We start from the raw sequence: 21951 nt of genomic DNA, 5'->3' as shown, positions 1-21951 counted from the left end.
TGCACTAAGGAGTTGTCAGAGGATGATACAATTTCTGCTTGAGAGTAAATCATTTGATAGCAGAATCATCAAAAATGTAAATTACTGTTTATGTGTGTTGTCTGTCAATAACTGTACACAACCAAAATTAATTTGATGTCCATTTGTAATTCATTTCCCAGGTACAGGTGACTGCTGCATCCCCTGGCAAAATTGTCTGTGAGAAGACTGTAGAGGAGGGTGACTTGAATGCAGTCGGTGCCATGCATGGAGGAGTAACGGCCAGCCTTGTGGACCAGATAACCACCCTCTCACTGATGACGGTAGATGGACAGCTGCCTGGAGTTAGTGTTGACCTTAATATATCGTAGGTTAAGCTGTATTCGCATTGATCAGAATTCGAATGTTTTGTTTGTTGCAGGTATTTGAAGGCAGCTAGAGTTGGGGATGTGCTGGAGCTAAGATCTGAATGTTTAAAGTACGGAAAGACATTGGCATTTGCCACTGTGGATATTGTAAAGAAAAGTGATGGAACATTAATAGCTACTGGTAGACAAACTAAACATGTTGGCTAGAAAAGAGTTCTCTACAAAAAATTAATGTCATTGTCGGTATGGTAAAGATCGTTTATGTTCCCGGGAAATGTAAATTGTGGCGACCTCATTTGGTGCTGCCGCCCTGATAAACTCTTCGCAGTGTATTTGTAAGCTGCTAGTGACTTGACAGTTGGAGGGAGCCAAGATAAAGTAAGTTGACCTAGCTGCTAGGAACGAAGTTAACTTGTGTTTTGTCCCGCCGGGTGATCAATAATTAGAAGTCAACCATATAATTTATAGTATCTATGAGTCAACCCACTGAAAATACTTTATAGGAACGTGCACTTGTGTGTATTATGCAGGATGAGTGAAGGTACTGATATGGACAGCTCTCTGTCTGTTCGACGCTCACTACGGTAATTTCTATAGCTCTATCAGAGTTCTACTAGCACACGTACACACTACGTACTATTGCCCCTCCCCCTGTATATAGGAATGCTGTAAATCAGTCGCTGATGAGTCAAGACGACACCACTAATCGCAAGCGAGATTCGCTGGAGGAGGAGGAGGTTGACACGGGGCTCACTGATGGTCTGAGGAGGGCTAAGAGGATCAAAATAGAGCAGGCAGACGATGAGTATAGCGATGAAGAAGAGGACATTATTGTAGCTTCCAAACGTGGGCGTAGCAGGCCAAAACAAAGGCAAGGTTGCTCTCACACCACTTTTATTACTGGAAAACCTACCAAGTTTTATACAGCATTTTCATTTTCATCTTAGTTGATGTAATTGTAGCGCCAGTAAAAAAATAATTACACTTCAGAGTGGCGCACTTTTAGAACCTAAAAAGTTGTGTTCAATCTGAGCTGGTGCTTAAATTATGGTGGCGCTTAGTTATGCGCTACAGCTAGTCGAGTGTTGAGTGCCGAGTGCAACTCTTGATACGCAGGTGGATCTACGGTTCGATTTTTGGTCTCTGTATTTTACAGCTGTATCTAGAAAACAGTTATACAGTACAGCTGTTTGTTATAGGCTGAAAAGTAAAGGTAGCTGGCTTGGCATGGCTTTTTTTAAGCGCCAGAAAAATTTAATAACTAGTAACCCGCTTTTTTAATACCCAAAAAATTTCCTTCTGTCTGAGTTGGCACTTAAATTATGGTGGCGCTGTAATTACATTAACTACAAATGCTTAATTGGCAATAATTATTACAGTGCATAATTATACATGTATACAAATGGTATATGATTTGACAGTTATCCCACAGGTATTCTACGAAAAAGCACCCTCTTCAGAACAAGCAGCGGAGACACAGCAGTGGGGAATTCCCCAGGAGGCGTGGCAAGGAGGATTTCCCCGTGAGAAGGAGCACGCGAGAAAAGAGACTCATTTTTGCAACCCTGAACACGGCAGACATGTTGAAACAGATCGAAGGGCAACAAGCCTTTCCCCTTTATGAGACTGAGGTGAGAGTGTTGGACTTTTAGTTTGCCTGTACCATAGTATGTGCATGGTGGTCAAGCTAAAATATAATCCCAGCTTCTTAAAACTTATGGTGCAAGAATTGTATCTGTCCCAAGTATATGTCTGGTTGGTTTATTGGTATTGAGTGACCTCTGTTGATTGTAGGATTGGATGGATCCTTATGAAAAGTTGCTTTCTCCTCGGAGAGATCTTCGTCGGAGTAGTCGACATCATCATGGTGAGAAAGACGGAGGTGGTGAGGCTAGTGAGGGTGGTGGTGGAGCCAGTGGAGGGAAGAGCTCTGGTAGTGAAGGCAAGAAAGGAGAGGAAGATGAAAACAAAGAAAAACAAGAACATGAAGGTATAATAACTTGGTTTTGTTTGTCTAATTTCAAATGAAAACTATTCTTTATATATCGCATTGGCCGGTAATAAATTTTTTCGTGTGTTTTATTAGCCAAAACCATTGCCATGGGGAAATTTCCGATTTTGAACTCTAATAATAATAATTATGAAGCCAACTTAATGATACTGCATGTACATTGTAACTTGAGTCAATGACCCCCTCCCTCCTCACACACAGGCACAGGAACGGGAAGCAATGGCGACGAGTCTGGCAAAGAGGAGGAGGAGGGGGAGAGTGATGATGAGCAGTCTGAGGGAGAAGGGGAGGTCGGCTACTACCTCCGCAAGAGGAGGCCAGTCATCTACCAGTACCAGCCAGTCTTGCAGGTACACACGGGGCATGCTATGTGCATCAGCAGCATGTATGTTACTGCTATAAACAGGTTTCATGAAGGCACTAGATCTAGAATCACGAAGTACTTTTGCATAGAACATTTATCCATTATTGTAGGGGAGTTAACTATTTTTGAGCAACCAAAACTAGAGTTTGAATTGCCTTTAAAATAATGCTGTTTAAAAATCTGCCGCTTTAATGCTTGAAACTTACTACTCATCTGTGCCTCTTATCCCACTTCCTATTTTTATATCTATCTGTCACTGTTCCCAGGTGGTGGAGGATGACACGCCTCCTAAGACTCGTCGGAGACAAAGAGGCGGGGGCAATCTCAAACGCCCCTCCACTGCTTACATCCCTCGGAAGCCGAGAGTGGATGGAGCCAGGAAGAGACAAGCTCAGCATCATGGAAACTCATCAACCTCTTCATCAGGTAGAGAGTGAAACTCCACTATAATTATAACTGAAAGCCAAACTTCATTGCACTGAGTCTGCATGTACATTTTATATTTCTTTTACCAGTACATGTGATGTAAGTAGTGTATATCCAGTTTTGGACTTGTTGTTTCCATAGATACAACATGTACATGTAATATATCTATGCTATGGTTGCCCCTGAAGGTACTGACTCAGATGCTGTTACCATAGATACATACTATGCTGCTATGGTTTCCCATATGTTACCATAGAGATACAAATTGACTAGTTAAATAAGTTGAATGGCCATAACTTTAGTTCCGTTGGTCCAAGATTTTCTGAATGCTTAGAGATAATGATGTGTTAAAATCTGACAAAATATTTACCCAAATTATGGCCTGTTGACGCATACCATATGAACGGGCACCCTTTAAATTTGGTCATCAAAACTAGTTACATTTTGTAAGAGCCGACTCTACAGTACTATTATACTGTCAGGACATTCTTGGTACTGCTATGGTTTCCCCTGAAGGTACTGACTCAGATGAGGCCAAGTTCAGGAGACGTAAAAAGAGGAGTATGGCCAAGGCTCGCTCCCTTTGTCTTCCCATGAACTTTGACCCTGAGGACGTGTCTACAGGGAGTGTGATCCGGGACCGTTCCCGCATTGGAGCCAGTCTGGCCGACGTCGACCCCATGAGCATTGACAGGTGGGTGGAAGATCACTTCTATACTGTTGCTTTCCTTTTCTGCTGTCAATGAATCAGACCCAGTTCCAACAGTAAATACATTAGTATAGTTGTGGTAAAAATAATTATGGACACTTCATTTTCCTCTAGACACAGAATGCATGCTGATCTCATGCTGCTTTTTCTGAGGAACAGAGTTTATTAACTTGCACTTAAACATGTTTGCAGGGAGGTGACCTTTGACCTAGTGGGTGGCCACAAACACCACATCCGTGCCCTCAAGGAAATGATTGTCTTCCCCCTCCTATACCCGGAGGTGTTTGAGCGATTCAAGATCACTCCACCACGGGGGGTCCTTTTCTTTGGCCCCCCAGGATGCGGCAAGACTCTGATGGCACGGGCACTGGCCAACGAGTGCTCCAAGGGTGGGAAGAAAGTGGCATTCTTCATGAGGAAGGGAGCGGACTGTCTCAGCAAGTGGGTAGGAGAGTCAGAGAGACAACTCAGACTCCTCTTTGATCAGGTGAGCATCTTTGTGTGTGTACATTGATCGTCCAGCTGCATGCATGTGAGTGTCTGTTGTATGCTGACTATAATGGGTTAGGGAAAACCTTACTGTAACTTACAATGTGCACTTGCTTGTCTGTGTGATAGAGTCACCATTTACACTGTACTCTGCATACACTGTATTATACAGTCATGTATATCTGCTATTAATTAAATGCCTTGCTGAACAGAATGTTATTGTACAATGATTTTCGTAGGCATACCAAATGCGTCCCTCCATTATCTTCTTTGACGAGATTGACGGGTTGGCCCCTGTTCGTTCCAGTCGTCAGGACCAGATCCACTCGTCCATTGTCTCCACGCTCCTCGCACTCATGGATGGACTCGACAACCGAGGGGAGATAGTCGTCATTGGAGCAACCAATCGGATTGATGCAATCGATCCAGCCCTCCGAAGACCCGGGAGATTTGATCGAGAATTTGTATTTCCTTTGCCTTCAAGAGAGGTGGGTTGTGAACGTGAAGTACATGCAAAACTAAAAACTGCTATCCAAGCATAGTTGGTACATTGTATTAGCTGCCATTCTCGTCAGGGCCTATACTCCTATAGGCTTCAGGTAGTTGTGTACGTCTTACCTTAGTTAAGGTGTACATGTACACTGTATATCATTACCTGAGGCCGTGCCACGGGCCAGCGGGTATAGTAGTCGTTTAGTTTGTTTGTCTGTTTGTAATTTGTGAGTCTGCTTACCTGGATGCCATAGCACTGCGTTTACAGCATGGATAGCCTTCACACAACATAGTTATTAGTTTTAACAATGGCAGATTTCGATGTTAAAGCTTTGTTGTCGTATAAAAGCGAGCAAAAAAGCTAAGAAGCTTGAACTTGCATGTTGGCCACTAGCTTCTACATGCGTCCTTTTCTCGGTGAAAGTGATCCTGTACCATGAACGATGGAATTTCATTGCTCACGTTACTTGCTACTTAGCCAGCTTCCATGCTGCATATACATACTACAAGTAAACAGTCGAGGGTTACCACTTCAGTACTCTAGTTGTTTGTAGGTTTTTAAATACAAACGATTTGTTTTATTTGCACATTTACCATAACTCTATTTATCTGTAGGATCGTCTCAATATTCTCTCCATCCACACCCGACTTTGGCAGCCCCAATTAAAGCCCGCCTTCCTCTCCGAGCTGGCGGACAATACTGTGGGATACTGCGGTGCGGACCTGAGGGCACTTTGTACTGAAGCTACCCTGTACGCATTGAGACGAAAATACCCTCAAATCTATAATACCACTCAAAAACTAGTCCTCGACGTTTCATCGATTAATGTGCAAGCGTCCGATTTCTACAAGAGCCTGAAGAGTATTGTACCCACTGCACAGCGCTCTGACGCTTCATCTGGTCGAGCCCTCGCCGAGATTATGAGACCCCTCTACCTCGAGACCCTGTCATCTGCTCTCGCTCAGGTTGGGTTCATTTTCCCCCCTGCATGGAAGTTGGTCAATAAAGCCGGCAAAGAAGTTCAAGGACTGCTGGAAATTGAGGCAAAATGCAGCGAAGAGCTCAAGACTAATATCGAGATGTTTCAGAGTGCTGGGAGAAGAAACAGTGTCCTGGTTGAAACAAGTGCCGAGCTTCATAGAGTCAACCACAGTGGTGTGAACAACTGGAGTGGTCATGCTGACAAGAGAAGGTCTAGCACCTGCAAAACTGGATCGTCATCTCGACAGAAGGAAATTATTAGAAGCAGTCTGTTCAAGATCGATAATCTAGAAGACATTTACTTTGACCTGAGTGAAGTCGTTGAAGATGAGACGCAAAGAGACAGCATTTTAGTGGCTGAAGAAAATTCCACAAGTGATGTGGCAACTGTCAGCTTGAACGAAAGCAATGAAAGAGCTACTGCCATGTCTGCTGCTACATCTACTCGCTATTTAAGTAACTCCTCCCACCCACATGCCACTCCCCCTGTATATCGTCCCCGGCTTATTGTCTGCGGCCAAGGGGGGATGGGTCAAAGTTCACACCTCGCCCCCGCCATACTACATGCTCTTGAGGACTTTCAAGTACAGACACTAGACCTACCCGCACTATTCGCTGTGTCCACTAAGACCCCGGAAGAAGCTTGCGCACAAGTAAGTATTAATTATTATATTAGTGTATGCTAGAAACTTGACTATTTTGCAATAAGTTTTATGTACACACAAGTAAGGCACGGGAGAGGGGATGCCCCCCTCCCCCCCCCCCCCCCCCACTTGGGTTCAATTTCTGTCTTCCTCCTTGTAGTTGAGTTGTACACACATAATAGTAGAAGGGTTTATTAGTAATGCTTAGAGGATGTTTACGGTGTCCATATGATTAATACAAACTCTCCCCCTCTGCTCAGATATTCCGAGAAGCCAAGAGGCTAGCTCCGTCGGTGGTGTACGTGCCTCAGATTTCGTCGTGGTGGGAAATTGTCCCGGGGACATTCCACGCCACGTTCCTTTCGATTCTCTGCTCCCTCCCCCCGGACACACCACTCCTAGTGCTGGCCACAACCGAGTGCCCCTGGACTGACCTCCCTCCCCTCCTCAAGGACCTTTTCAGAGAGGTGCACATTGGTTGTGTGTACCCGTTCCCTAGAAAACAGGGGCCATCTTTGTTTGCTCATAATTATTTTCACCCATAAACAAACTGTTTCTTAAGAGTCAGCATCATGCACCCTACATGTTTAGTTCAGAGTCCCTTGCTAAACTAATGACTAGACAAAAGTGAGCATGTTTTCTGTGTGCTCATGCTGTAGCCATACAAAAACATAGCATGCAGTCATAACCCTCCCCCTCAGGTGAACAGTGAAGTGTTCACGTTGGCCCCGCCCTCTCGAGAGCAGCGGATGAGGTTCTTCTCACGAGTACTCCTGGAGAAGCCACTCCTCCCACCGCCACCACCACCCAGGGCACCAACAGGTACAGCAGTGAGTGTTAGTTGGATGAGTTTTATAAGTAAAATTGATTGCCCATTGCCAAGAATTAGTTTTAGTGCTATTAGCTATTGAACAAACTGCTTGGGTATAGGCAAGATACAGTGTATACCCACCCCATGACCTATGTATTTACACTGTCTGGGTGTTCAGGGCTGCATTAAGGATGGGGGGCGAGGGGGGTAATTGGCCCCCCACTAGGATTTGGCAGATTTATGAATAGGCATTTGTTCTGCTATAATTCTAATTCTAATGACTTGCGAGCTAAAATTGCACCAAAATCAATCTAAGGCCTTCAAATATCCAATTTTTCCGGGGGAGTATGCCCCCCTACATTTTTCATTTGCCCAATTTTCCCCCCTGACCAAAATCCTGGATGCAGCCCTGGTGTTTGTGTTGATAGCATTCCTATTCCAATCTTTGCTCTCCACTGTGTCGTGACAATGGCCCTACAGCTGAAGTGCTGGAAGAGCTCTCTGTTGCCCCGTCCCCGCAGTCGAGAAAACTGACCAATGAGGAGCTGACAAAGATCGAGAAACAACGAGAGGCCGTTTTACGAGAGTTGCGAATATTCCTGCGAGATACAACCAATAAGCTGCTCGCTGAGAGGAAGTTTAAAGAGTTTGTGAAACCAGTCAACCCAGAGGAGGCAAGTTGGTACACCACCACCGCTTTTATTTTAAAGCGCTTGTGTGAATCCTCTCAGGTGCCTGACTACCACGAGATTATCTCTGTGCCGATGGACCTGAGCACCATTATGAGAAAGATTGATGAGCATCGTTACACCACCCCCAAACAGTGGATGATCGACGTCAACCATATCACCATGAACTCATTAGAGTAAGCATCTTAATATTATTTGCACTGCATGTTGTATTTTGATAGCTATTTAATTATGAGAAGCTTACAAGCATGTACAGATAATGTAGCAACCACAATCCCTGCTTATTTGGATATCCACTAACATTGTGCAAATGCAGTAACCTCTTAATTAAGATGGTGCCCCAATCATTGTGACCCCCATGACCCCATGCGCAGGTACAACCCCGAGCATGACTCTGAGAGCAGACTATTACGACACAGAGCGTTGGCACTGCAGGACACAGCCAACTCCATCCTTGATCACGAGCTCAGTGAGGACTTTGAAAAGGTAGATCATTTTGTACTGCTCTGAGTTGTCACTCTGTCTTTGTTTTTCCTTGTAGCAATGTGAAGAAATTGCTGATACCTATAAAAGACTAGGAAGTGAGTGACGAAATAATACTTGTACCGCACATAATTATTTGTACCCCGAATGTTAACAACAGCGATGTAGCTGTTATTATCCTTGCCTTCCCACAGCTACTAGCTACATGTAACTTTTTCTGTATGTGTGTTTCACATCCATAGTGGTTTTACTGAAGTCTCTGTATACAGTATTGAACCCATTGCTGCTTGTACTTTTCTGTAGAAGACCCCAGTGAATCTTCCCCATTGAAATATGCTCAAAGAAGACGCGCTACAAGCCAGTCAGACGACCCACATGCAGACCTCTACAATGCCCCCAGACGCAGCCTCAGGCAGAAAGGCCTCCAGGCAGAGGAGAGAGGGTTCCCGTACTACAGTCCATCCAAGAGCAGGCTGGTCAAACACGAGAGAGGGGCCTCACACGATCACATTATGGACTATGAACAGAGAAGCGGCGAAGAAGAAACTCAAGATGAACTGACTTCACAGAGCGAACCTGCCAAGATGTGTGCCTCAAAGAGACATCCGTTACAAAACTCAAATGTGCGCCGACAGATCATTCGTCCTTGGGAAGACCACTCCCCTTCACCGACACTACCTAATGGCACCACAGAATCGTCTGAGATCCCTACAGTTGTTGAATCAAGCTCTGTAACTACGGCTGCTGAAGCTTTGGTTGAAATGGGGACAGGGACTCCACCTAAACTGAACGCATTACAAGACGTGGACAGTACACGTCATCATGCAAGACTACCGAGTACTGAAGCTGTGGATGTGATTATAGAACGAGGGAGACTGTTGGCTCTGTTTGAGAGAGTAGTAGTAGCCACCGAGGAGGCCAGCTGCGAGCAGATGGAGAGGATGCATGCTACGTTTGAGCATATCGTGTTCAGACACAGAATGACCACAAACCGATCTGAACTACTAGTGGTGAGTCTAATTTGTTATATTGTTATAGACAGTTGCCTCACCACCATGTCGAGTAGTGTTTGGTGCTTTCTTTTATTGTGTGTGCGTGTTATGCGTGTATTTTGTTTATGCAGGACTTGGAATTGGCTGTTCACCAAACTTTGTAACTGATGACTGTACATATGTCATGTTATAAACATCATTTATGTCATTACCCAATTATTCTCTAATGCAACATGTTTTAGGTCAATCTTGGGTGGGGTCTTTGGGCAACTATGCTTGAGGTCACCTACGTACCTAGGATCAGCAGATTTTTGACCACACAATTTACAATGAATAATCCTTTCAAGTGCAGTCCTATTTAATATGCACAGCCAAGCAATTGCTTATCAGTATAGTATTCTCTTAGCTAGTTTAATAGTCCAAGAAACAAGGAATCGCTGTCGCTAAACTACTCAGCTGCTGTGCAAAGCCAATTAAATTGCTCAGAAATGGAGTTTTTGATTCCCTTCTTGGTCCCTCCCGCAGCGTTAGCTGCTTTAATGGCTGCTTTATATTACATATATCCCTCTCCACTGGTACATGGATACAACAAGTAAGTGCAGTGTCTTACAGTGTTTTGTAGCTTTGGCGTGTTCTCTCAGATCATGTACGTAGCCATGGACACTGCACACTACCAGCCACAATAGATAGCACTTGTACATTGTGGTAAAACTCTATCTCTAATTGTGCAGATTTGGAGGCTACTTTATAGCTGGTCTGACAAGAAAGTACAAAACTGTCAACAACCTCACTTATTGCTACTATGAAAAAGAAGCAGTCCTCAGCTCGGAACAATCAGAACAACACACTGACGAAGATGGCCACCCTAGAACATTCCTTTTCCTTCACGGCTATACGGGGAGCAAGATCATGTGGATGACCATGGTGCGATACCTGCCTAAAGAATGGAGACTTATTCTAGTCGATCTGCCTGGTCACGGAGAGAGCTCTTTTGATGGATCAAAGTACGATGCGTATGGATTCTCGGATAAGATTCATGAAGTGAGTACAGAGTATTCGTACAGCTGGTTGTGTGTAGAAGAATGACTAATTGTTTTTCACTATTGTTCCAACTAGCCGACCTATGTACCTACACTATTAGGATTACACAACCCTCTCCAGTATGTTTTCTATGAATACAGACATTAATTTTATGACCCCTTCTTGTGTTAATGAGTGCTAGTGTAAGTGTTGGTATCACAATGCCACTTAGGTCACATTGTGCCAGTTAACAGTTCCCTCAATCATAGCTGAGAGTCTATTCCATTATGCAACAGTTCACATGCCCTGTGTGATGCTCATCACATGTGTGTGTGTGGTCATGATAAACTGCAGCTTCAGCTAATAATAATAATTATGTATTCATACCCAAATATAGAACAATTTATGGGCAAAAAAGCCGTATAATCTTGTTCTATGATGTTGAGATTACATTACTGGTACTACCCTATGAACTATTCAAGCTCACCTTGATTGTGATCTCATCCTCTACTTTCAATACTACAATGTCATTTTGTGGTTCACCTTTTCCTATGTGTCTTTCCTCCTGTAGTTTATTACCGCTATGGATCTGCACAACTTGAACCTGATTGGCTGCTCCCTGGGTTCCCTCATCACCGCCACCTACGCTTCTTCCCACTCAAAATCACAACACCTCAAGAGCATCACACTCATGTGCCCTCCATGTAAGAATGTGATTATATCATGCAATGTGTGTGTTCTGCATGATATCATCCTTGGAGGAAAACAAATAAATTGTTTCTGTACACATAATTATAGCACTAAAGAGCTTGCTTGTAATGAAGTGCTGTGTACTTGTATTTGGTTGGTTGTATATAATTCAGAGCGTTTTTTGTACAGTGCTTGCTCAAGTACTTAAAAGGAGTTTGTTTATTATAAGGCCGACTTTGTATTTGTGTTGCAAGCCAATAACCCACTCACCACAACCACCCCTGCAGTCACCCACAAGTTCCCTCAAGGAGTGAAGACAGAGTTTTTGCAGTGTCTAGCGAAGGGGGAAAACAAAGTGATGCCTACCAATGCCGCTGAGTTCCAGGAGATGATGGACATGGTCCTCTATGACTCATCAAAGTTCACCTTTCCCATCAGATTCAGACAGGCCTTGGTCGAGGCACAGCTGCCGATGTATCCTAACTTCTTAAGGGGTGAGTCATTTTGAAACGTAGTAAATTAAAATGTTAGCCAGGACCACCTCTTTATTGTGTAATCCTCGCGCTATGGAACATTCTGTCCATTATTGAAGGTGTAGAAGACGTTTCAGTATGGGTGAGGTCAATCCTCTTGCCAATGAATGTTTGGTCTGTAAGCAGTGGGACTATGAATTAAGTGATATCTGGTGATTAACTGTTGACATTCTTTGATTGATCACTACTTTCCAAGCGTGGGTTTGTCCACATAAAAAGGCGTCTGCATAGCTGTGGGTTTTTGGTCGTCCAAATTTAGTAACATGACAAAAATAGAACTGTACAGTTATCATTGCATACACGTTTATACATGCAGTGCAACATGACCTGGAATACTCCGAAAAAATGATATCAGCAGAGACTATCCAGCTTATGGCTAAAAACATTACCATTCCTACACTCGTGCTATGGGGCGATAATGATAAGGTGAGTCAAAATGTCCACCCACTACACTGTGAGACAGGTTAATAACTCAATGCATAGTGCAGTGTCAGGATTTCATACAGGATTTTTAGCTGGGAGGGGGAAATGTTTAATTCTGGGAGTCGTTCCTAGGAAAAATTGTTATTATCTGAGATGCAATTTGAGCTTGGAATGTACACCCTGTAACGCTTCTGAATTTGTCTAAGAATCTCAACTCTTGCGTATAATTGTATATACCTTGTTTTTGTTTTTTAACGACGGTAGATAATCTGTTCTTATGTATCTGGATGTGTGTGCTCTTCATCAAACATGATTGTACCCTTTGCATTTCTCCCATCACAATGTACCCCCCTCCCCCTTGTAGGTGTGTCATCCATCAGGAGCCAACATCATGCCTGAACTGGTAGAGCACGCTCAAGTGGTGATAGTGGAGAGATGTGGTCACGCCATGACACTGGATCGACCCAGAAAATGTGCCAAACTCGTCAATGATTTCATACTACAGAACACTGTCTAGTATGCTATAATATAACTTCATCGCTCTCTTGCTTGTACAGTAGCTCATCCAGTTTCGGTGCATTGTATCTCTTCAGTGATTTTGTGACATACATGTATTAGTCATCGATAAGTTATTTATTTAAAACTGTTGATATGATATATTAAACCTCAGAAAGTGCACTCCAGCGAGACTGGTTAGGTCACACTCTCTTCATGAGCTACACAGACACAACAGCTACTATTATACATACATGTACAGCATAATGCCTTATTGTCAGTTCTGCTAAATCTTGTCCTTGACTTGGGCCCAGACGTCTTTTGGTTCTGGTCTGCCAGTAGCTCCGCCTTTGTTCTCCTGCAGGGTGAGGGGATTGTATGGAATAACCATGTAATATCATGTTCATTGTCAAAGTAACAAGCTGTTAGCGTGTAAATAATAAGTGTCATAATAGTTAATTATACAGTCTCTATCATATTTTATTAATTACACGTACGGTCAGGTAGCCTAGCACGAGAGTCTTACAGGCAGCTCACCCTCGGCTTGCATGTATATGTGCCTATATCGTATAATTCTAGATACTTGAGCTATAGGGCAGTAATTAAGAGGAAGTACATAGCCATAAGGTACAGGTGAATTGGAAAGGAATACTACTGCATGACACTAAAACAACCCTGGCCCCATGCGAGCCTGAAGACACTAGATTGGTACATGCAATGTAGCAGCTTAGCATACCAAGGTGATAAACTCTTTCAAGGATACCAAGGAACTAGTATGACATTTCAAAAATGTAGATCCTGTATCTTATTACGATATCACAATGCAATTAGCTGACCTTGACGGGTCGACTGGCCCATGAGTACACCACACTCCCATCTGGTTTAACCAGTAGGATGGCAGGCTGATTCATGCCATGGGGGTACTCTCGTATCTTGAAATAAAGATCCTCCTTCTCAGTCCCCGGGCCGCCAGTGATGCATACCTCAATCACACCCTGCTCCTTCAGGTAGTTAGACAGAGTCAGATCCACATCAGACCAGCACTGGGTATGCATGCATTGTGCATGGGAGGGGGGAATCTTTGAGCTATGGTTATATTTATAGCTTTTTATTTATTTGGTAGCAATTGCCATTTTATATTAATAGGGTGTTGCTGTTTATATAACGATCGATTTCAGAAGTTTCACCTTGAATTTAATGTTGTTCTCCATCACTATCTGGTCCACCTCGCTGGGAGGTTGAGCACACACCCCGTACACCCCCACCTTCTTTGCAAGAAGCTCCTCGACCAGTTCGTTGAACCAGACAAGGTGCTCCTGAGACCATAGGAAGAGTTAATACTCCACAATGCGCACTCAACAAACAGTCACACAAAAATAATAGACTGTAAAAAGCATGATTAGAATGCAGGTAGCTAAAATCTAGGTAGCTAAAATCTATGGTCTGACCATAGATATAGATAGCTAGCTGACACAACACTCAACTCACCTTGCACCAAGGTCACCAGATTCCCCTGTAAAAGACAATGAAGGTTGCTTCATTCTCCTTGACTACAGACTGGTACCAGTCCACCAGATTAGCAGGGGTGTCAGTCATAGCTAGCTTCTGCTTGCTAGCATGCAGCAAACAGATCACAGTGGCAGAATCAATGGATAGCAGTTGGTTAAAATGGGAGGGGCTAGCTAGATTAATTATCAGAGACATACACATGTACATGTAGATATTAATTAATTTTGATCCACAACAGAAGAGTGAAAAGGTGAGGATTTATACAAGTACAAGTACAAGTGCCAAAATCCAGTATAAATGTGTGCAAACAAGCATCATATACACATGTTCACATTGTGCACACACTACAGGAGCCCTGTAGCATACAATGGACCTCGCAATGGACCAAGAAAGAAAAGCCACAGAGAATTTTATCCTCATTCAATATGTCTACATTGCTATGTCAGTGACCTACCTACTGCTGGGATTACACAGCAACAGCAAGTTGCTCAAGTTGGTGCTCAAATGTTCCCCCATTGCAACTCTCCTTGGATTGATTGGCTACAGCGCTTTCAACATTTTTAATGGTTTGGGACCTCTATTACCTGGAAATACGCTCAATAATCTGTGGTGCCTTTTTTGGGGCATTTTGTTCTCTCTTCTCGGTGACATGTATCTCGTCTTTGACAGTATGTTTTTGCTGGGTATCGTTTCATTCTCTATGACACAAGGTATATACGCCTACTTTTTCAATGGGGCACAGCTGTTGTTGGGGATCTCCACAGGTCTTGAGCAGCAGCAGATCATCACAGCACTCGCTATAGGTCTTGTGTCTGCAATTTTCTATTGCTATGTCTACCCAAAGTTTAGCTGGAAAATGTCCGTGTTAGCACTGCTCTACTGTGTACTGACATCCACCATGCTATGGTCTGCAATAACTCGAGCTCAGTTGACGCCCAGCACTCCCAATCTGACAGCTGCTGTTGGGGCTTGTTTGTTCTACATATCTGATCTGGTGCTGGCTTTGAAGAAGTGGAGGTTTGAAACACCTATAGCGGACATTGTCGTCATGGTGACTTATTATGGTGCTCAACTTTTAATTGTGCGTTCTGTATTTACACCTTTGTCATAGGTAGTCATTTTTTGTATAAGAGTGCAGTTGATACATGTACACTCTTATGTTTTTGCACAGAGTGTGTTTGTAGATATTATGTTAGGATTAGATTACAAGAGTGGGTTTGAAAAAGGGTCAATAAAAAAACTTGTCAACAGTCAATAATCCATGATGGAGGAGGAACAAGACAATTTCTCAGTTAGTCTGAAAACAGCTTGTACATTTACTCTCTGTAGATGTGTTCTGCATCTTGTACAGTCTGCTAGCTGTTCTCTACCTGCTGTACTGAGTCAACCATCGAAGCAAACTGTTTAGACTAATCCTCAAGCGTGTGCCTGTTATCGAACTATTCTTCTTCGTTACTCCCAAACGTCACACACTCGCTCAGAAGATGGGTGCAAACTGTGTCCAGGACGCAACTCTTTCTCATTGGACTATAGCCTTCTCCTGTGTTGGTAATGCTTGCTCGGTTATGAATTGTTGGAGTGAACGCATGTCGTTTGCAGTGGCCACTGCTCTTTACAGTGGTATATGTTCTCGATCAGCTGTTCACCTCGGACACAGGTGCAATTATCACTGCACACTACCCATACTGACTTAGACACTAGCAAGAGAGTGAAACCGTTGCTACAAGTGTTCCCGTCTGGCTCCCCTCCTTGTGATGCTCTGGGTTAGTTTCCTGAGAACTGCAAGACACAGGACAGTTTGTGTGGAGTTATTGGTGCTTTAATTTTTTGTTTCAGATATTGCTATTGCAGCTTGTGCTATTTGCAAGGCCAATGTTCATGAGCACTTACTTTGGTGCTCAATTCTCTGTAAAAATTTTTTTTCTATGCATGTATACAACAATGTTGATCGACTTCATTGCAATAATATTTTTTTGTGCAGTGACAATAGATTGATATTAATTTTGATTAGGTCAGTTCTATAATTTTATATCAGTACAGTTATTATGTTTATACACTTTTCCTTTTTTTCTGTGTCTTGAAAGATTTCTTATTCAACACCTGCACATGTAATAAAGAAGTGTTTGAATGCATGAGAGGCATGACACCATTACCTGTTCTGTTGCTAAAGTTCTCTTTCTTCCTTTGTCTGCATGTAAACCTTTGTCTGCATGTAAAGCAAACACATGAAATGGCTAAATCAAATTAGCGCTAAGTACAAAACATACCCTTCTTCTGTGCTCCAGAAATAGATAGATCAATCTCAACAGCAGCTGATGACTCTCCTCCCATTGAGTGACGTTTTATTTTCTTTGCTGACGGACCGCCTTCTTGTTCAACTGACACATTCCTCTTTTTACTCTTAGGCAGGCTCGAAGGTCGAAGATCAACCACAATTGGGGAGTAATCGGTTACCTCAGACTGTGCAACTTTGCGTGTCTTTGAGGGTTTTCGAAACTTCGACAATTTTGAACGGAGTGCTCTTTTAGTTGAAGGTACCGTTTCAATGGGTAGATTGGGAATAACAACTTCCACTTGCTGTTTACTGGGCTCTGTACGTGCAGGTAATACTCTGCTGTAATTTTCACTACTCGATGGTGCCGCTTGGTGACCAAAATCCGATCCACTATCTTCCTCATCCAAATCAACCTCTAAATGACTATCACCACCAAGTTTGCTCGATATATCGTCTTCTCCCCTTGTCGTTTCCATTTCGGCTACGTCCAAAATATCGCCTGTCTTGACAGCCGAGGGTCGAAGGATTGTCGGGGTCACGACCTCACCACATGCAAACACTCGAGGGGTGCCAGATACTCCATTGTTCATGAGAAGGTTCAAATCAGTGCCAGGTAAGGACGTAGGTAGGACCCCCTGCGATGACCACCCCCCTCGCGTTGGGGGACTTGGAATGTCTCTCAACAATTTCCCTAGTTTGGAGTGAGGGTAGAATGAATCTTGTGCTACGTCATCGAATTTAACAGCCGTACTGGAAGATTTTTTCTTGCTTGATAGGCGAGTGTAGCTCTCAATAAGGTCTTCCTGATCAAACTTTGAGGTCAGCTCCAGAGAGCTCAAGTCTTGGGACACGTTGGGATAGGAAATCTCTTCACCTGCATCAGATTCACTCATAGAATCATCACCAGGGCTAACAGTGTCGACAGCAGGGCTCTTAGTGAGTGTAGAATAGATTGGGGAGATGGGGCCGCCTAGTGAATCGTTAGTAATGGAAGCTTGCTGGAGGACTGGTCCACTTGCTTCAACAGGGGAAATGTGTTGGGCTTGAGTTACTAAGACAGCAGTCGTTGTAATTAAATTCAGGGTTGCATCTGCTCCCTCTGTTTCATCTACGAGTGATTCATTGGATTCAAAAGACAATGGAGGTTGCATCAATTCATCGTCTAGTGAGTTTCCTAACATCTCTGCTACATTATCTCCTTCAGCTTCTTTGTCATTCAAATTTGGTTGCTCGATTGCCTTGTTTTTACAATGTACAGAGGTCATTTCAATTGATTTGGTATCATCAAATTCACTATCGGTCTCTTCCATTGAGATATCGTTCATAGGTTCATTGGGAAGCGAGTCTTGATCATCTACTGTCAAATCAACGGCATCGTTAGTAGTCATGGAAACATCGGCAGGTAAAATTTCTTCTGTAGGAGCACTTTTAGCCTCTGCACTAGCAGATTTCGTGCTGCTGGCATCTTCCTGTGATAGAGAAAGACGAAAGACTGATTCATAAAAGCAAAACTAAGCTTTTTATTACAGCTTGAAATAATTATGAACACACATACAGGCGGTCTGTAATCAATGGACTGGACTACTGGACTGAACTGGACTTTGACCTGACTATTGCAACACCAATTACATTCCTTTTCCTCATAACAAGACCACAATGACAAATACATAAAAAACACAACATAGATATCTAGCTATACATGACTATTATAAGAACACAATGATAAGCAGCATTCTTGCTTGCACGACAATTGACATAGGCTCAAAGTAGGGGAATTACACAAACACGGGAAACGTTACAGGTAGATCTACAGTGAGTAAACAGTTCCCAAGTGTGTCTCTAAACATTCATGCCCTTTTTTTAAATCCCTCCTGAAACAGCACCTTTTTCAAGTGATTTTCCTTGTACAGGATAACATCCTTTGTATCTACTACGACCGGATCTGATACAAATAGCAGGGGGGGTATGCTCATCTGTCTTGTTTGTGGTTTATAGAAAATATAAGTGTGTATGTGCAACGGCTTCATGGAAAGTACGACAGGAGTCATGCACGCATAGACTCGATCTTTGTACACTATGAAAGATGGCAAATATTCACTCTCCACGGACAACAATGTACAGACAATCAATGTACCATTTTCAATTTAACTTACGTTTGAGCCTAAAAACAACAGTTCTATAATATTGTAGTTCAATTAAGCAAGAATGCATCATGGTCTCAACCAGCTAGGCCAGTTACCTGTCCTCCTATACAGAAAGCTAATTCCATCATGCAAACCTAAAGACAAGCATTAATTTTTGTTCTTGCCACAGTAGGTGTTTTGTAATGTAGCTAGATGTACATGTGTTAAGTTTTTACAATCATTAATTTGTTATTGTGGTCTTGTTATGAGGAAAAGGTTGGTGTTGCAATAGTCAGGTCAAAGTCCAGTCCAGTAGTCAGTCCAGTCCACTGATTACAGACAGCCCACACATACATGCAAATTCTGTTGTTAATTAACATTGCTGCAGAATACAGATTGTATTTCGTACCATGCCTGGGGGCTTCACAAAATACGGGAGTCTTCCTCTCTGAAAGTCGTTGAGAATGATCTTGGCCACTGAGTTAACGTCCGGCTCTCCTCCCTGGGGGTATGGGATATCTAAAAATCCAGCAGTGTAAAAATCATAGTAACCACCCTCACCTTCAATAGTCGCCCCATTCGTTTGGCCATTTGATCGAGGAAATCTTCGACGGTACTCCACGAGGTCACCTGATAGGTCTTGACCAGGTAGTCAGGTTTTACCCTCTCCAGGACTGCAGGGATGTGCTGATACGGATCTTTGATGTTCTCCACACGAACCTGCAATGGTGAAGTGGAGTACGGGTGTGTTTTAGACTGCCAACACTTTTAGTTTAGGGAGACTATACTGTAAAATGCAAACTGAAAGATGTATTCGGTAGCTCTCACTCACCACACCCTTGAGCACAATTTCGGTGTCTGTGTCTCCAGCTGGGTAGACTACCCCCGGACAATCTATCAGGAAAATACGTCGCATCAGAGTGATGTACTGCCACACCTACATCATGTACAAGTAACCACATCAAAGACACTATCAACCACAGCAAAATACTTGCCTTGGTTTCCCCAGCGATGGGCGCTACTTTGCAGACTTTCTTGGAGCGTAGAGTGTTGATAATGGAGCTCTTGCCCACGTTGGGGTAACCAATGAAACCAACGCTGATCTGCTTCTTATCTTTATGGAGCTGTCGGTTGAGAATGAGAGTGTACACACATTGTACTTAACATACGCATAATTTTGAGAGTGTGGAAATGCACTTACATAACAGTACACAGTAAAAATTTGCTTCCATTTTTGGGGGCATTCGTTACACTTAATGATTATATACTTTAAAGTACCTTGGCAAACTGTCTCAGGAGGTGGATAAGAGACCCTTTACCAAACGAGTTGGTGAGACTGGCATGAAATGCAAGAGTCGGGTAGTCAGAGGACAATACCGAGATCCAACGAGTCTGCAATTAGGGGAACAATCAATTTCGCAACTGTTGTGTGACGAAATCAGGGATCACTAAAACTTAAGGTTGTTGGTTTACACATTGATTATGCACAGTTAAGAATGTTGTACATCACATGTACCGTAAGTATAGGTTCTGTAAACCAACTTATGGTAAAGTGATCACATTTAATGTAGTCCAACAGCGAATTCAAACAGAGTGGTACAAGCTTCATTTGAAATTAGGGAAGGACCCATTGGCTAGCTAAGTATAGCATCTTTGAGGGTGTTACAGTGATCCAATTTCAGGGATTTTCTAAAAGCTTAAAAATGTGGTTACGATCTACTGTAAAACAAAAATTGGCCTTACAACTACTCAGTGACTACCCAATCTCACCGTGACCCAGGTGGGTACAAGGTCACACTTGTTGAGCAGGAGGATGACGTGTTTGTGAGACTTCTCCTTCCTCAGGTAGGACTCAATGTGTTTGGAGCGAGTACCCAGGGGGTCACGAGCATCTAGCACCTGGGGGCAACAAATTGTACTTGTTCAAAATAGGTGCAAATGAGTTATGACAAGAGCAGTGAAAATGTGGATAATTGGTGATAAGAACATTCTTATCACCATTTGGTGTTATTGCTGATTCTTACTTGAATCACAACATCCGATGAGTCGACAACCTGCAGCAATAAAACAATTCTCGTAATAATTATGACTATTGGAGCAACTGGATTCATACCTTGTACAGTTCATTCCAGATCCTCTTCGACTGTCCCTTGTTGAAGATACACTCTCTCATTTCACTCCTGCTCAAGAGAGAGGCCATCAGTACACTAACAGATTTAAGGAAGAACAAATACTCACTTGAAGTCAGGTCCTTCCCTGACTATGTCACTATCTTTGTCAGCCTCATACGACTCTGTGAGGTCAAGTACAGTTGCATGACATCATATAAAGACAGCATCACGTAATGTAAATAGGTTACAAGCCAATAGATCAGAAAATTATTGAATGGGACTTACCAACAGAAGCTGTAGCTGACTCGACCAGGCTCTAGAGAAATCAAACGCAGTTGAATTTTTGAATAGACATAATTTGGGTACCTTTATGTCAGTGGCTTTTATGCTGGGTCTCTTGCGTTGACGTTTGGGTCCAAAAGTTGATGAAAAGCTTTCTGTGTCGAGGAGATGCACTCTAGTGTGCTGTGTGTACAGAGGGTAACGGTGTATGTGTGCAATGGATTAGTGGCACAACAAACCTTGGACGTCTCCTGTAGTAAGGACACTGGCAATCCACTCTGTCTCATAATCACCTGCACGATTGAGGGGGCCAACAGTAACAGTAACAGTAACAGTAACAGCAGAGTCTACGATGGAACACACACCTTGTAGGGGTCCTTCATGACTTTACCCATCTCCTCCTGAAACGTCTGCAAAGCCGACTGACTTATCACTCGAGTGTTGCCTGCAGAGATGTAGGTGACTTGGTAGCACAGCAAACATAATCTAAAGTGACTTACCAAACCATTTTTTGTTTGGCTCAATTCTTGAAACTTCTCCAGATTTGGCACTTGATTGGAAGGGGGCAGGCTTGAGCACCTTTCCATATCTATTCCTATAGTACAAAAGAACATTGCATTACTATCTGATATTTTCTTAGTTGGATAAGTGTGATTTGGGTCACCTACCTCACAACCTTGCCCCCATCCTTGTACATCCGTAACCTCTTGATAGTGGACTTGTCACGAGCATGGTACACACCTTTTGCAACTCTATCTATGAGCATGGTAAAACGGACAATACAAGTGCTTCAATATAAAGATGGAGTTCATGTGACGTGTCTACTATCAGGATGACAGTATGTAGATCTACAGTAACAGTAGTTTTATTGTGGGTACATGAAGACTACAGCTTACCTGGGTTGTCGCTACTGGAAGAATTCTTGATTGCTATCTTCTTCCCCATCTTGACTCTATACTAGCTAGCTGCCACGAGGTCTGCTGGGAAATCCCGAATTTTGCTGTTAAAACGAATAATTATTGCACAGTCAGCTGGAGGTTAGCCTCACCCA

General features: G+C 43.1%; 5 protein-coding genes across 5 annotated transcripts; 3 read left to right on the top strand and 2 right to left on the bottom strand.

Annotated features, from left to right (window-relative positions):
• Positions 1–582: 582 nt before the first annotated feature.
• LOC135330995 (ATPase family AAA domain-containing protein 2-like) lies at positions 583–9675 on the top strand. The gene is made up of 19 exons (XM_064525999.1): positions 583–725; positions 878–931; positions 1009–1218; positions 1780–1978; positions 2142–2337; positions 2560–2708; positions 2989–3148; positions 3665–3842; positions 4050–4344; positions 4586–4834; positions 5454–6473; positions 6725–6931; positions 7166–7286; positions 7756–7949; positions 8007–8140; positions 8339–8450; positions 8506–8545; positions 8751–9457; positions 9571–9675. Exons 2-19 carry the CDS (start codon positions 879–881, stop codon positions 9601–9603), a joined length of 4257 nt encoding a protein of 1418 aa, XP_064382069.1. The 5' UTR covers positions 583–725; position 878; the 3' UTR covers positions 9604–9675.
• Positions 9676–9784: 109 nt separating this feature from the next.
• On the top strand, positions 9785–12751 carry LOC135331008 (monoacylglycerol lipase abhd6-B-like). The gene is made up of 6 exons (XM_064526023.1): positions 9785–10031; positions 10171–10480; positions 11031–11163; positions 11437–11643; positions 11999–12108; positions 12470–12751. The coding sequence occupies exons 1-6, from the start codon at positions 9928–9930 to the stop codon at positions 12620–12622; spliced, it is 1017 nt and encodes a 338-aa protein (XP_064382093.1). The 5' UTR covers positions 9785–9927; the 3' UTR covers positions 12623–12751.
• LOC135331013 (uncharacterized) lies at positions 12699–14283 on the bottom strand. The gene is made up of 4 exons (XM_064526029.1): positions 14089–14283; positions 13788–13916; positions 13437–13643; positions 12699–12958 (listed from the first exon to the last, which is right to left on the bottom strand). The coding sequence occupies exons 2-4, from the start codon at positions 13809–13811 to the stop codon at positions 12887–12889; spliced, it is 303 nt and encodes a 100-aa protein (XP_064382099.1). The 5' UTR covers positions 13812–13916; positions 14089–14283; the 3' UTR covers positions 12699–12886.
• Positions 14282–15367, top strand: LOC135331009 (lysoplasmalogenase TMEM86A-like). Its single transcript, XM_064526025.1, has 2 exons — positions 14282–14359; positions 14460–15367. Exon 2 carries the CDS (start codon positions 14477–14479, stop codon positions 15218–15220), a length of 744 nt encoding a protein of 247 aa, XP_064382095.1. The 5' UTR covers positions 14282–14359; positions 14460–14476; the 3' UTR covers positions 15221–15367.
• A 695-nt stretch (positions 15368–16062) lies between these two features.
• LOC135330996 (nucleolar GTP-binding protein 2-like) lies at positions 16063–21917 on the bottom strand. The gene is made up of 19 exons (XM_064526000.1): positions 21797–21917; positions 21569–21656; positions 21401–21495; positions 21266–21345; positions 21140–21193; positions 20985–21083; positions 20904–20934; positions 20746–20800; positions 20621–20687; positions 20532–20561; positions 20278–20406; positions 19786–19899; positions 19503–19631; positions 19340–19444; positions 19069–19227; positions 18917–19009; positions 16377–17853; positions 16263–16315; positions 16063–16209 (listed from the first exon to the last, which is right to left on the bottom strand). The coding sequence occupies exons 1-19, from the start codon at positions 21843–21845 to the stop codon at positions 16159–16161; spliced, it is 2958 nt and encodes a 985-aa protein (XP_064382070.1). The 5' UTR covers positions 21846–21917; the 3' UTR covers positions 16063–16158.
• Between the last annotated feature and the right edge of the window lie 34 nt (positions 21918–21951).

The sequence above is a fragment of the Halichondria panicea genome, chromosome 2, assembly GCF_963675165.1.
Source record: "Halichondria panicea chromosome 2, odHalPani1.1, whole genome shotgun sequence".
Classification (NCBI taxonomy): Eukaryota; Metazoa; Porifera; class Demospongiae; order Suberitida; family Halichondriidae; genus Halichondria; species Halichondria panicea.
The sequence above is the reverse complement of the archived record's forward strand: the minus strand, read 5'-3'. Positions and strand labels throughout refer to the sequence as shown.

What these genes read in the sequence shown, in the direction of transcription:
- LOC135330995 (XM_064525999.1), top strand. Translation starts at nt 879, where the DNA reads ATGAGTGAAGGTACTGATATGGACAGCTCTCTGTCTGTTCGACGCTCA. An exon ending in AGTACCAGCCAGTCTTGCAG is followed by an intron (nt 2,709 to 2,988) that starts GTACACACGGGG and finishes CACTGTTCCCAG; the next exon opens with GTGGTGGAGGATGACACGCC. An exon ending in ACCGATCTGAACTACTAGTG is followed by an intron (nt 9,458 to 9,570) that starts GTGAGTCTAATT and finishes TTGTTTATGCAG; the next exon opens with GACTTGGAATTGGCTGTTCA.
- LOC135330996 (XM_064526000.1), bottom strand. Translation starts at nt 21,845, where the DNA reads ATGGGGAAGAAGATAGCAATCAAGAATTCTTCCAGTAGCGACAACCCA. An exon ending in CATCGGATGTTGTGATTCAA is followed by an intron (nt 20,407 to 20,531) that starts GTAAGAATCAGC and finishes TGTTGCCCCCAG; the next exon opens with GTGCTAGATGCTCGTGACCC. An exon ending in TTGTACCCACCTGGGTCACG is followed by an intron (nt 19,900 to 20,277) that starts GTGAGATTGGGT and finishes CCCTAATTGCAG; the next exon opens with ACTCGTTGGATCTCGGTATT.
- LOC135331009 (XM_064526025.1), top strand. Translation starts at nt 14,477, where the DNA reads ATGGACCTCGCAATGGACCAAGAAAGAAAAGCCACAGAGAATTTTATC.
- LOC135331013 (XM_064526029.1), bottom strand. Translation starts at nt 13,811, where the DNA reads ATGGAGAACAACATTAAATTCAAG. An exon ending in AGAACAACATTAAATTCAAG is followed by an intron (nt 13,644 to 13,787) that starts GTGAAACTTCTG and finishes ATGCATACCCAG; the next exon opens with TGCTGGTCTGATGTGGATCT. An exon ending in GGGCCAGTCGACCCGTCAAG is followed by an intron (nt 12,959 to 13,436) that starts GTCAGCTAATTG and finishes CTCACCCTGCAG; the next exon opens with GAGAACAAAGGCGGAGCTAC.
- LOC135331008 (XM_064526023.1), top strand. Translation starts at nt 9,928, where the DNA reads ATGGAGTTTTTGATTCCCTTCTTGGTCCCTCCCGCAGCGTTAGCTGCT. An exon ending in CACACTCATGTGCCCTCCAT is followed by an intron (nt 11,164 to 11,436) that starts GTAAGAATGTGA and finishes CCACCCCTGCAG; the next exon opens with TCACCCACAAGTTCCCTCAA. An exon ending in GTATCCTAACTTCTTAAGGG is followed by an intron (nt 11,644 to 11,998) that starts GTGAGTCATTTT and finishes TTATACATGCAG; the next exon opens with TGCAACATGACCTGGAATAC.